At 43.0% G+C, this 14157-nt stretch overlaps 1 protein-coding gene across 7 annotated transcripts in view; it reads left to right on the top strand.

Moving 5' to 3' along the window:
- The window catches only part of mapk10.S (mitogen-activated protein kinase 10 S homeolog), a 228294-nt gene extending 215051 nt beyond the window's left edge, over positions 1-13243 (top strand). For 6 of the 7 annotated variants that reach the window (XM_041579776.1, XM_041579777.1, XM_041579771.1 and 3 more), the window contains one exon: positions 12810-13243. In XM_041579776.1, coding sequence (XP_041435710.1) covers positions 12810-12952 — 143 coding nt within the window. In that variant the 3' untranslated portion in view covers positions 12953-13243. Of the gene's footprint in view, positions 1-12804 lie in introns of all 7 variants that reach the window. The other variant, XM_041579774.1, reaches the window with a different exon arrangement.
- Positions 13244-14157: the final 914 nt, after the last annotated feature.

Below are 14157 nucleotides of genomic sequence, written 5' to 3'. Positions count from 1 at the left end.
AGTTTGGTAAATCTTTTCATATCAGGCATCAAACTGTTCAGTACACTCCTTGCTTTCATATTTAGGATGACTTTTGCTGCTACGTTACAAAATGTGGGTTATATAATGGGGTAAAATGCAAGCTTTGTGACTATTTTCAGAAATTCCATAAAAAGCATTATGTTTAGCATTGCTTTGCTTCATTTCGGGGGCCTCTAAATGCCAGATTCTTTGGTAAACCTATGAACAATGGCCACCAAACTGTTTGGAGGAACCCTGGCAATCATATTTAGGGTGCTTTTTCTTGGTACGTAATGATACATGGGTGATATGGTGCTGGGAATTTGAAGATTTGAGGCAATTTTTAGATATTTCACCAAAACCGACAATTTTGGGAAGGCCTTGCGACTCAGTAGTTTGGAGCAGAAAGGCATGGGTACGCATTTTAGATTCGGTAGAATGTGTCCTTTCCAAAAATATATGGTTTTGGGGGGTAAACATATATTTCGGTGTTTTTACCCCACAAAAAATGCAGTCAATGTGTTGAATTTTCATTAGCTGAAGTTACCCACAGGACTATTTGTATGCGCTAACTTCATTTTGGGGCCTCTAAATGCCAGATACTTTGGTAAACCTATGAACAATGGCCACCAAACTGTTTGGAGGAACCCTGACAATCATATTTAGGGTGCTTTTTCTTGATACGTAATGATACATGGGTGATATGGTGCTAGGAAGTTGAAGCTTTGAGGCAATTTTCAGATATTTCACCAAAACCGACAATTTTGGGAAGGCCTTGCGACTCAGTAGTTTGGAGCAGAAAGGCATGGGTACCCATTTTAGATTTGGTAGAATGTGTCCTTTCCAAAAATATATGGTTTTGGGGTGTAAACGTATATTTCTGTGTTTTTACCCCACAAAAAATGCAGTCAATGTGTTTATTTTTTATTAGCTGAAGTTACCCACAGGACTATTTGTATGCGCTAACTTCATTTTGGGGCCTCTAAATGCCAGATACTTTGGTAAACCTATGAACAATGGCCACCAAACTGTTTGGAGGAACCCTGGCAATCATATTTAGGGTGCTTTTTCTTGGTACGTAATGATACATGGGTGATATGGTGCTGGGAAGTTGAAGCTTTTAGGAAATTTTCAGATATTTCACCAAAACTGACAATTTTGGGAAAGCCTTGCGACTCAGTAGTTTGGAGCAGAAAGGCATGGGTACCCATTTTAGATTCGGTAGAATGTTTACTTTCTAAAAATATATGGTTTTGGGGGGTATACGTATATTTCTGTGTTTTTACCCCACAAAAATGCAGTCAATGTGTTGATTTTTCATTAGCTGATATATTATTCAAATTGCAGGTGAGTGATTGCTCACCAAAGTTAATCACATCTCAAAGGAGATAATTAACTGATTAAAATACAACTGTCACTTAAATTAAAGTGCACTTAAATATGGAGTGTGAGAATTGTCTGAACAGAAACCAGGTCTGGGGATACTGAGCAAAGTACCCCATCTATTGCCCACTGGTCAGCAAATTCTTTCAACCGACCAGTAAACACTGCTTGGGTGTACTCTGCTCGGATGCGGGAACGCACCAGCACTCGGAACAAGACCTCTGCTGGCAGAGGATTCCCACCTTCCAAACATTGCTTTCTAGATTTATGGATGACTAATTTAGCTAAAGCCAGGAGCAAGTTGGAGAGAAGGTCTTTCTCTTTATTGTCCCGGGATACTGGGCGTCCAAAAATATAAACATGAGGGGAAAAGTGTAACCAGAACTGCAGGTAAAGCTTCCTCAAAAGAGCCAATAGAGGTTGCAGTCTGGCACACGTAAAATAAGCATGAAACACAGACTCTCCTTTGCCACAGAATGGACAAGCAGCTGGGGAGTCTGTAAAACGAGCTAAATACTCTCCCGTGCTCAATGCACCATGCAGCACTTTCCAACTCAAGTCTCCAGTTGGTCTAGGCACCAAACTGGAATAAAGAGCTCGCCACTGAGGTCTTTCACCCTCATTAAGCACACGTCTCCAGATGGTATCATATCGGGAGATGAGGGCAAGGAAGTGTACAGTGTGAAGCATTAGAGAGTACAACAGCTTTCTTGTTATATCATGAAAGCGTGTCAATGGAAAATTCTCCAACTGGCTCAAGTTGGGGGAAGCAGGTGCTTGGGGGGATTGACGGGTTTTAGGTGCTATTATTATGTCTGGAGTTCCAAGGTGGACGTGGCTCTCCAGCATGTAAAACCCCATCAATGAAGGTGTGAGAATCAGGAGAGATTGTGTCCTTGATTTCCTTGAGAAGACGGTGTGGAACCCTAGTGGTGAGGAATCCCATGCGTTGCATAACTGCTTGAGAGTCCACCCAATCTGATTTCTCAAAATCCAGGAGATCTCCAACTCTGGTTAACCGAGCCTGGCAAAGGCGACGTCGGATGCTGATGGATTCTAACATCCTAGTCTTAAAAGATGGATTGTAAAGTAGGGGCTCATTTAGAATGTCTTCCCCTTCAATGGCTCCTTGCCTTAACACGGATACCATGCTCCAGGTTTTTAGCGTGTCTTGGTAGTAAGCCGGCAGGGTTGAAAGGTTTCTTAGGAAACCCTCAGGTTCAATTATAAACAATTGCCGGTCATATCCCATATTTCGTACCTGGCGATAAAAACTCGATGCTAGAGTACACCACTGTGGAGAAGGATCTGCATACAAGTATCTCTGTATTTGCTGGAGACGGAAGGTGTGCACTTGAGAACGTATACACACGACTCCCTGCCCTCCCTCTTTCAACGGGAGGCTTGAGACACCTGCAGAAACCCAATGCTTTCCTATCCAGAGAAAGTCCAGTAACCTTCTCTGGATCTTAGCAATGAATTCTTGAGTTGGGCTAAGACATATCAGCCGGTACCAGATCTGAGAGGCCACCAGCTGATTAATCACCAAAGCTCTCCCCCTCATAGAAAGTACTTTAGCAAAACCCTTCCACTTTCCAAGGCGCGTTAGAACACACTCCTCAAGTTCAATGAAATTCTGTGAGACAGGATACTCCTCAGCTAATAGGTAGACGCCTAAATATTTAATGATTTTACTCTCCCACGAGATGTCACGAAAAGCAGGAGGCAGGAAATATACCTTTAGAGAACCCTCCAGAAGGCTCTCTTGGACCAGTTGATCCGGGCAGATGAGGCAGCAGCGTAGACTTCTTGACACTCTTGTGCCCGCTCAAGATCAACTAGGTCCTGGGCCACAAGAATTACATCATCAGCGTAGGCTGAGAGAACCACCCTCATGTCAGGTTCTTTGAGCAACAGTCCCGTGAGCCTTTTCCTTAAGAGACACAGGAAGGGCTCAATGGCCAGCGAGTACAGTTGTCCCGACAAGGGGCATCCTTGCCGAACTCCTCGTCCAAAGGCCAGAGGTGCAGTCAGAGACCAGTTGATTTTAACTAAACACTCTGCAGAGGCATACATTGTTTTCAGGTAGCCCACAAACTGTGGGCCAAAGCTATAGGCTTGCAGAGTGCCTATAAGATATTGGTGATCCACCCTGTCAAATGCCTTCTCTTGATCCAGAGAGAGAAAAGCAAGAGATAGACCAGTCCTTCTCGCAAAATGTAGTAAGTCTCGGATTAAAAAGACATTATCAAAAATTGTCCGACCGGGGACTGTATAGGACTGGTCAGGATGAATCACCTCTGCCAGCACAGATTTGAGCCTAAGTGAGATAGCTTTGGCCACGATCTTATAGTCTGTGCTAAGCAGTGAGACTGGTCTCCAGTTCTTAATAAGACGGAGATCCCCCTTCTTAGGAAGTAGTGATAACACTGCTCGACGACACGAAAGTGGCAACTCACCTTTCTTGAAGGCCTCAGTTAGGACCCTATGGAAATCAGGGCCCAGAGTATCCCAAAAGAACTGGAAGAACTCTATGGTCAGTCCGTCAAGCCCAGGAGATTTATTGTGGGGCATTAAACGGAGTGCTTGAGAGAGTTCATCTAGAGTGATTGGTGTTTCCAACCTCTCTTTTCTCCTCTCACTGACCACTGGAAGCCCATCCCATAGCTCCTCACAGGCATCTGAAGAGATGGGATCTGGAGAAAAAAGGTTTTGATAGAAGGACCGGGCTCTGTCCCGGATAGCCTCCGGATCCTCAAGGGGGGTTCCATCCTCCGCAAAAAGGCATGTGATTTGTTTTCGGTTCCCCTTCTTCTTCTCCAGAGCATAGAAGAATCGCGAACCACGATCCATATCACAAAGTAACTGCATCCGGCTTCGCACAAAGGCACCACAAGCCTGTCGTTGTTCCATGTTACGCAGCGCTTCTTTCCTTTCTAGATATTCACACTGAAGGGCTTGGTCTTCAGAGCCTGATAGCCTTTGCTCAAGATCAAGCACCTCCCCATTCAGTGCCTCAATCTCTGCATTGCGCTGCCCGTTCACACTTTTGGTATACTCTTGACACAAGAGCTTTAGGTGAACCTTGCCTACATCCCACCACTGGTTCAATGTGGCAAATTCATCCTGAAAGGCCCTCCAGCCTCTCCATGTATCCCGGACTGACTTTGCAAAACCCTCATCTTCTAATATACTGTTGTTAAAGTGCCAGTAAGCAGCTTTTGGCAGAGATGGTGCTATTGACATTCTCAGGGATACACAATTGTGGTCTGAGAATGGTGCCAATCTAATGGTGCTCGACTGGGCTCGTGACATGAGATGGCTCGATATATATATCCTATCAATCCGGGATTGAGAAACATAACCATCTCTCACCCTGACATAGGTAAAGGCAACCGTCTCTGGGTTCTGTTCTCTCCAGACATCAACCAAGGAGAAATGAGCAATTAGTTCTCGCAAAACGGACTCAGACGAGTCTCTTTTCTTGGGTACATTGCGATCTCGAGCATCAAGGGTGTAATTAAAATCACCCCCTATAATCAAGGCTTCATCAGAGTCAATTGTCTCCATGTAGGCTGACAAACTTTCAAAGAACCGTGCCCTCTCTGGTCCGGTAGTAGGAGCATACACATTCATTAGATTATATGTTCTACCTGACTCCCGGACCCGAAGATGCAATAGACGGCCAGGGATGACAGAGGTAGCACTCAGGACCTCTGGCTGGAAGGAATCTGAGAAAAGGGTCACCACCCCGCATGATGTCCAAGTGAGGTGATTAAAAAAGACCCTTCCCTTCCACTCCAGATTCCAGCTTGCTTCAAGCTCTGGAGTGGTGTGGGTCTCTTGGAGGAAACTCACAGAGTACCCTCCTTGACGAAGAAAGGAGAGTACCTGAAACATTCGGAAAGGATTCCGACAGCCATTAGTATTAAGTGTGCTTATACTCAAGGCCATTACTGAGTCTTAGGAAGTGCTTTAACCTTCATCAAGGTCTGATGAGACAAACATTTTTTGTGAAACTTCATTATACGGAGATATTCCGCTGTTCCATAGTTCTTGGCCTCTTTTATGACCTTAATGTATTGTCTCACAGAATTGATAACTAAAGGCAAATCATGCCACTTCTCCAGAGCCATGTGCATCTTCTTCTCTAATTTAACACCAAGGGTGCTCTCAAGAAACTTTTTGAGTTCCTCAGCAGGGATGATTGGGGTAGAAGGATTTGCCACTCCTATGTCAACCTCCTCTTCGATGTTCCCCTCACTTATGAGCTCTTCCTGGCTAAGGGATTGATAATCTCCCCTCTCCACTAGAGCTTTGAGAATCTCTCCACAAGTTGTTACAGGAAAAGTATCAGAATCACTTTTCTGGAGACCCTGCAATGGCTCAGGTGTTCCCTCAACTTCACTTGAAACACATTTGGAAGTGTTTGACACAGGAGCAACAGAACTAATTAGCTCCCCAGCAACAGGTAGAGCTTTGGAGGCTCGATGGTTAGCCTCTGCCCTCTCTACTACCTGCTGTGCTTTCTGGATGGCAATAACATTTGGGTCAGTTGAAGACAAGGGAGGAGAGATTTTAGCATGAACAGTAGAGGTTGTCTGGCTACCCTCCTCCGTATTTACAACTCCACCCTCACCATCCTTCCCAGCAGTTTTATCTGCAGGGTCCTGTATGGGGGTTAGCCCAATATTCTCCCCCTCCTGGAGTGAAATACCCTGAGGCACTAAAAACTGAGGCTGGTTGCAGTTGCCAAATCTCAGCACTTCAGGAACACTGACTGCCCACTCTGCAGGAGTCTCATTAGGTGTCTCTTTACACTCCAAGGGAAGATCTTCCAAATGATTTTGAGGCAGATACTGCACCCCTGACTCTGTGGGGAAACCAACACTGCCATGTTCAAGGCCATGCAGACCATTAACCTCATTATTCCCCACCTGGTCTGGAGGCAAGAGTGCATGGTCTGACACCGGTTGATCGTGACCAACAGTTGGGCCAGACAATGTCACCACATGAGGAGCAGAAGTTTTGCTGCCCTTTTTACCCTTGGATGGGGGTGCCCCATCATTAACCACTGATGCCCATTCCTCAGGTACCAGCCAGTTTGATTTAAATTTCCTCTTTTTCTTGGCATCTGAAGAGGAAAGGCCACTATCTGCCCCAACCCCAACAGGTGTTGCAATCATGGGTACCCCCACACCTTCAGGGGTGCCCATAACAGGGGTACACTTTTTTGTGGTAGGAACAACTGTGACCCTGGGGGAAGCTTTGACATGTTTTCCCCCCTTCTCTTATGCCGCAATTGTAAGACATGCTGCAGCCTTAGATGTCTTCAGTGAAGAAGGAGGAGGTTTGGATGTTGTAGAGGTGGGTTGTGTAACAGCCACCTTGAGGTTCTTTAGTGAAGGAGATATCCCCTTTGAGGACCCTGCTGAAATAGTCCCAGCAGGATAAGATGTTTTATTTGAGGCACTGGGAGCAGGAACAGGGGCTGTGGTCTTAATTTGCCCTTTGGGGCAACTCTGGCGAGTGTGCCCCAGGTTCTTGCAAAGGAAGCACCTCACTTCCTCTGTGCTGTAAAAAATTTTATACAGCACCCCTTCAAATGGAACCCCGAAAGACCCCTCAATAGTGTCTTGCCCCCGAGGTAAAAGTAGTTGCACCTGCCTTTTAAAGGAAAGGACGTGCCTCAGTCTGCTCTCCTTACACCCCAGGGGAATTCTAGACATATTTGATTTTAACTCCACATGGGCTTGCAGGTGGGGGTACAATAAGTGGTCTTGCAGGAAGGGGGGCACATTAGATAAAACCACCCTTGTGCCCAATCCTTCTAGGGGTTCTACAGGGACATAACTCCCTCCCACTGTGATACCCCTCTGTACCAGAGTATGCACTGCAGTTAGAGTACGGGCAAAGATTATGGCTTTCCCATACATTTTACTTGCTGCCACTACTGCAGAGTGGCCCACCACTTCAGCTGCAGCCTTTATATAAGCCTCTATGCCATGAGTGCTTGACATTAGGCATCTGACCCCATGCTTCCTTGTAAGCTTCTCTACCCCAGCAGTGACTTGGCTAGGGTTGCTGCCAGTAGCTACCGCGTGTGCAAATGTTTTAGCAGGGGTTACATTGGCTGCAGCAGCAGAAGTAGAGGCAATGGGGCTTTTTGACATGGGCTCTGACTGGTGTTTCCTTGCAGAGCTACAGCTGGGTTTTTCAGGTCCTTTTGCTTTAGAACCAAGAGATGTTTTTTTATAACTTTCCTTTTTATTCCCTCCCATTATTTTACACAACACCACACAAAAAGAAAGCTTTATACTATTGATTAACAAAAAAGTAAGTTTTAAGTTCAGAAGCTGTGGCAGGGAGAGGGTTAATGTGAGCAGGTGCCTGGGAGCTGCACTGCTGCTGCTGGAAAAGATTTTATATTTATACTTATATTAAATCCTTCTCCCTTTAGCTTTCTCTCCTCACAGAACTGAGTGCAAAATCAAAATATCCACTCAATCTGTACAAAAATTAAACAATTTGTGCTGAAACAAGAGAAAAATGCAAATGAAACGGACACCCAGGTGCGGGGGAGGGGTAGGGGATCTAACAGTGAGTTTGTAGCCCAGAGCAAGTGAAAGGAACTGGGCTAGGAATCACTCACCTTCAGGGTCAAAAGAAAAATCGATTTTTAGTAAAGAAAATCAACTCAAAACTTCCCAAATTTCACATTCACACACCAAGTGATAACAAAAAATCCTGTCTCAAACAGGAATTTTAATGCTTAATTCAGCACTAAACAGAGAGCTTTCTCCTGTGTGTTGATCTTTCATTAGCTGAAGTTACCCACAGGACTATTTGTATGCGCTAACTTCATTTTGGGGCCTCTAAATGCCAGATACTTTGGTAAACCTATGAACAATGGCTACCAAACTGTTTGGAGGAACCCTGACAATCATATTTAGGGTGCTTTTTCTTGGTATGTAATGATACATGGGTGATATGGTGCTGGGAAGTTGAAGCTTTTAGGAAATTTTCAGATATTTCACCAAAACTGACAATTTTGGGAAAGCCTTGCGACTCAGTAGTTTGGAGCAGAAAGGCATGGGTACCCATTTTAGATTTGGTTGAATGTGTACTTTCCAAAAATATATGGTTTTGGGGGGTAAACGTATATTTCGGTGTTTTTACCCCAAAAAAAATGCAGTCAGTGTGTTGATTTTTCAGTAGCTGAAGTAAAGTTCTGAACAATTTGGATGTGCTAACTTCATATTGGGGTCTCTAAATGCCAGGTACTTTGGTAATCCTATGCACAATGGGGATCAAACTGTTCAGTGGACCCCTGGCAATCATATTCAGGGTGCTTTTTCTTGGTATCTAATATAGTGTGTGATATGCGGAGCAGCAAAATAAAACCTTTGAAGTGATTTTTCAAAATTTTGATACATTTTGATAAAAAACGCTACGTTCAGACAAGCTTTGATGTTTGGTAGTTAGGAGTAGAGAGACACAGTTACCCATTTTAGAATCGGCAGAATGTGTACTTTCCAAAAATATATGGTCTTCTGGGGTAAACATACTGTTTCAGGATTTTGTGGCCTTGGAATCAAAAGTATGCCGTTTTCTGCCTTCTGCTTTCAAAATTCGGTAATATACTGCCGGGAGTTTTTGCTGTACAGATGTCCTAAATCTGCCTAAAACTATACATATTTGGTATTGGCACGTTCAAGAGACATGAGGCTTTCCAAATCAGTTGGATTTTCATGCGTAAAATGAAACATTTTTCAGGTATAAGTTCATATATTGTGAAAAATAGGAATTTTTCATTTTTTTTTGTATTTAGCACTATAAATCTTTTTGCAGAGGTGGAAATACATGAAAACTCAGGCAGATTTAGAAAGCTCAGTTTCTCCCGAAAAAAACAATGTATAGTTTTCCTAGGTGAACTATAGGTTTCCCCTCAGAAAATGCCCCTAAAGTGAGAGAGCACAGAATGTTTCAAAAACGTCTGGCATTTCGCGTAACCAAATTGGTCAATTCTGCTGGCACTTAAAGGGTTAAACCCCAAGTGGCGGGAAAACAAACGTGATGACTTCATCAGGTGTCAAGGGGCGTGGAAAAGAGTATACAGCACAAAGAAAAAGAAAAATAAAGCCTGGACATACAATAAAAATAGAATAAAAATAAAATAATATTGCCCACATGCAATCAGTAGTCTCATATAGAAATTACATGGTTATTAAGTGCCAATAAATGCATAATCTCAAAACACAGCATAATAGATGAGTCCATATCTGTAGCATGGAGGATGCAATGGCTAGAGTCACAAAAAAAGGTTCTATGTACTTCAGTGCTGGTTGAGCTTTGCTGTCTTCCAAATCAAGCCCTACAGGTGCCGGTAGGACAAGGCCAGTGGGTGTGTCACTCAGCTCTTGGGGGGTGGGCGTGTCAGTCATCCATCAATCTGCATGGTCTTGCCGGTGGGCGATTGATGGGTGACTGACACGCCCACCCCCCATAGAGGAGTCTTAAGTTCCCAGTCTCACTTCATAGCTGCACTGGGAACTTAAGACTCCTCTATGGGGGGGCAAACCCCCCATAGAGGGGGGGGGGGAAATTGAAAGAATTGATTTTTCTGTATCTGTTACAACCATACTGGTACCATTATTTAAAGGAGCAACAGTCAACCCACATCTTTTTACTATTAATATAGCTAAAAAACTTTTTGGGGTTAGTCTTAGCCTCAGCCGCAATGCACTTTTCATTTCCTTTGTTTGCCTTCTGGATTGCTGTTTTACAACATTTATTATAGTGTTTATATTCATTAAATGCAGCTTCTGTCCCAACAGACTTGTAGTTTTTAATTTCCTTTTTCTTCTTTCCTATTAACTTTTTTACTTATATATTAAGCCACATAGGGTGATTCTTAGTGCTTCTACAGTTACTCCTTAACGGAATAAATTAAGAACAGTAACAATTTAATATCATTTTAAATAACAACCATTTCTGTTCTGTGTTTTTAGATGAAAACATAATACCCCAATCATTGCTCTGAATGGCAGCCCTCAAGGCACTAAATGTAGTTTTTCTGAAATTCATGGTTTTTGTTGTCCCAGTGTATATTAGTTTTTTGCACAAGACATTAAATGATATAACATTATGGTCACTACTACCCCAACCATATCTCCTCCCCATCTTCCCTTCCCTTGACCACTATCTCATCCAGTGTCAGACTGGGCCAGCGGGAAACCGGGAAAAAACCCGGTGGGCCCCAGCCCTCATGGGCCCCCACCAGCCCAGCCCCCGATCTCCGGGCCCCCAAATATAAATCAATAGCAGCGCCGGTAGCGCATGCACTTGGTCATTCAAACATCCATGCTGCCGTTTGCACACATGCTGACGTACACGACGATGTTTGCACATGCTGCCGTCATGCACCCAGATGTTCGCGTATGTGCGCAAGGGGCCGAGTAGTGTAGTAACCCGGTGGGCCCCCCATGTCCAGTCCAACTTGGACTGGACATTCCACTGAATCCTTTACTGAACCTTCTCCCCCCACACCTAGTTTAAAATCTCCTCCAACCCTCTAGCTATCTTCTCCCCCAAAACAGCTGCACCATCATCACTAGCAAAGAGTCTGTAGCCGAGAAATCAGCCCACTTCTCCAAAAACCCCAAACCTTCCTCCCTACACCAATCTCTCATGCATTCATTTCCCTAAGCCCCCCTGCTCGTGGCACAGGTACTATCTCTGAGAAAATGACCTTAGATGTCCTCACCCTCAACTTTACACCTACTTTTTTAAAACCGTTCTTGAGTGCTTCACCTTCTCCTCTAACTTTGTCATTGGTACCTATGTGTACCAAGACCGTTGGGTCTTCCCCAGCCGGTCCCAATAACCTGTCCACTCATTCCACCGCATGCTGAATCCTAGCACCAGGCAAGAAGCAGACTGTTCAGCATGAAGGATCCTTGCAGCAGATTACCCTATAATTGAATCCCCTATAACTAAAACCTGCCTTTCATTCCTTGCACACCCCCCACCTCCCATATAAGAGCCACTGCCTCCCAGGGTGCTCTGAAAGTCAGCTTGCATACACGCCAGTTCAGAGCCTTCCTCCCAGCATCTTCAGCCAAAATGGCAAATTGTTTTTGACAAGCTGTGATCCAGCCCCCCTACCCTTCAGTCCCCTACTTCCCCTTGTAACTGTAACAAACCTGCCTCCCTTAGCCTCCACTGCTCTTTCTCCACCCCCACTACACTGACCCCTGATAATGGTTGCTCTGCGAGCCTCCTTTCCTCCCCCACATTCGCTGCTGCCCTCAGTGCAGGGGAAATTTACTAAAGGGCGAAGTGGCTAACGCCAGCGTGACGTCATTTCGACACTTTGTCAATTTACAAACAGTCGCATAATTTCACCAAGGAGATAGAATCTGGGGCAACTTCGCACTCTAACGCCAGGCGAATTTTCGCTCTGGCGAAAGAGCGCTACTACACAAATTCACTTTTTTATTTTACTGACCATTACCTCTATCGCCAGACCAGGCAAAGTGCAAAAGAGTAGATATGAGTTCCTCAAAAAAAAGTCCCAAAAAACGCTGTCGTCTTTTCCTTTTTACAGGGTGATTGGCTGAAAAAGATCTAAAAAATCTTTTGGGGTACCCCCTTCCCCCCTACATTTGATAACATATGGCACCTAAACTAAACTTTGGGCACACGTGTAGGGCAATATAACACCTCTATATAATTTTATTAAGGTTCCAAGGCTTTGTGTAGTGTAATGTATTTGCTGTCGGATATACAACCATGATACTTTAACTGCATGCCGTATGCAAATTAGCTAACATAACTTCGAACTGCTGAGCGTATTTTCGCTAGCGCAACTTCGCCAGCGTTCGGTACCCTGTGCCTTCGGATCTTCGTGAATCAGTGTTGTCCAGGCAAATTTATGCCTGTCGAAGTGTTGCGATGTGCGCAAAGCCAGCGCTGGTGAATTTTCGCTGGTTAGTAAATTTGCCCCTTAGAGTCTGCAGTTCAGATTCCAAGATAAAAACCCACCAACATCTTTCACATGTAAATACTGCATATACTGTAACTGCTGCTCCAACACCACATACATGTGACAAGACACACTGAGTGATACCAGCAAACCCTCTTGCACTTATTTTGCACTGGGTACTTACAGTCTCCCAAGTGCAATTTTAGAAAATTATGATATTATTGGAAGTGTATAGTCAACAAAATATACAATTATAACTATGGCGAGTTAACTGTATTACAAAGGATTCAATTTTTATACAAATTGTATAGATATGCTACTATATGTATAAAATGCTATGGATATTTCATTACCTATGCAAAGCAAAATTTTGCATTTCTTGTTTAAGTCCTGGAATTACTAACGTTCAATTGTTTTGCTGTTCATTTTCTTAGCACAGGTGCAGCAGTGAACAGCAGTGAGAGTCTCCCTCCGTCCTCATCAGTCAATGATATCTCCTCCATGTCCACTGATCAAACACTAGCATCTGACACGGACAGCAGCCTGGAAGCTACTGCAAGACCCCTCGGTTGTTGCAGGTGACTAGCCACCTGCCTGCGGAACCCTACCTTCTACAGAAGTTGATGCTACTGAAATAGGAACCAATATGGCTCAATAATGACAAGACAAAAAATAAGAAAGTAAAAAAAACCCTTATATTTCCCTTCTAGCTTGCTTTTATTAAAAAAAGTTATGTTGTGCAGCTAAGCTCGAATATATCTAATTATAGTTGCTCTGCTTTGGTCTTTGGTAATGCTTACTGCAAGGGGATAAGGATGATTTCATGATTCTCTTTCCATAAAATGTAAATTTAATGGCTGTCAAACCAGCAAATAGATTTTTCCTGTTTTATTATTTATTTATGTTAAGAATGTTGGCCATTTTTATAGTGAGTGTATGCGAATGTGTTTGCAGTTGTATGTATGTGCTATATGTTTTTCTTTTATGTTTGTTTGATTTTCTGTTCGGGAACCTTTTCATCTCAAAAAGATGGATGTATATTAACAAAAACACATATACATCAGGTGAATACATGCAAGCATGTATGTATATAAAAAAAACACAACTGTACAGTAGATACATAGAGCAGCATATACACGTATATATATACACTGTGTGTGTATGTATATATATATATATATATATATATATATATATATATATATATATATATATATATAGTATCGAAATGTGCCCCAGCACTCTCAGTAGTGTAGTCAGCGTTGACCTCGGTGCACGCTCCTGTGGGGGACCCCGTCACGTCCCCACTAGAAATATTCAGATAGAAGAATGAAGCAGCACACGATTCTTTGCAAAAGTGTATATTACAGATATAGCATCAATACATAGCTGTATTGATGCTATATCTGTAATATACACTTTTGCAAAGAATCGTGTGCTGCTTCATTCTTCTATCTGAATATATATATATATATATATATATATATATATATATATATATATATATATATATATATATATATATATATATATATATATATATATATATATATAGGCCTGCTATAATCTTTAGCTAGTAGGTAAGCTGTTAGGTTCATTTGTCAAATTGTGAAAATGGAAAACTTGGTGTTCAAAAAGGAGCAATAGTGTCTAATTATAAAGCCTCTTTAGCTGAAGCATGATGACAGAGTAGCTGGAATTTGTGTAATAACTATTTATTTTTTTACATGCACAATATTTTTTATTTGAGAACAGATATGCTGAATTGAACTATCAGTTGAAATTAA

This window comes from Xenopus laevis, chromosome 1S (genome assembly GCF_017654675.1).
Source record: "Xenopus laevis strain J_2021 chromosome 1S, Xenopus_laevis_v10.1, whole genome shotgun sequence".
NCBI classification, from domain to species: domain Eukaryota; kingdom Metazoa; phylum Chordata; class Amphibia; order Anura; family Pipidae; genus Xenopus; species Xenopus laevis.
The sequence above is the reverse complement of the archived record's forward strand: the minus strand, read 5'-3'. Positions and strand labels throughout refer to the sequence as shown.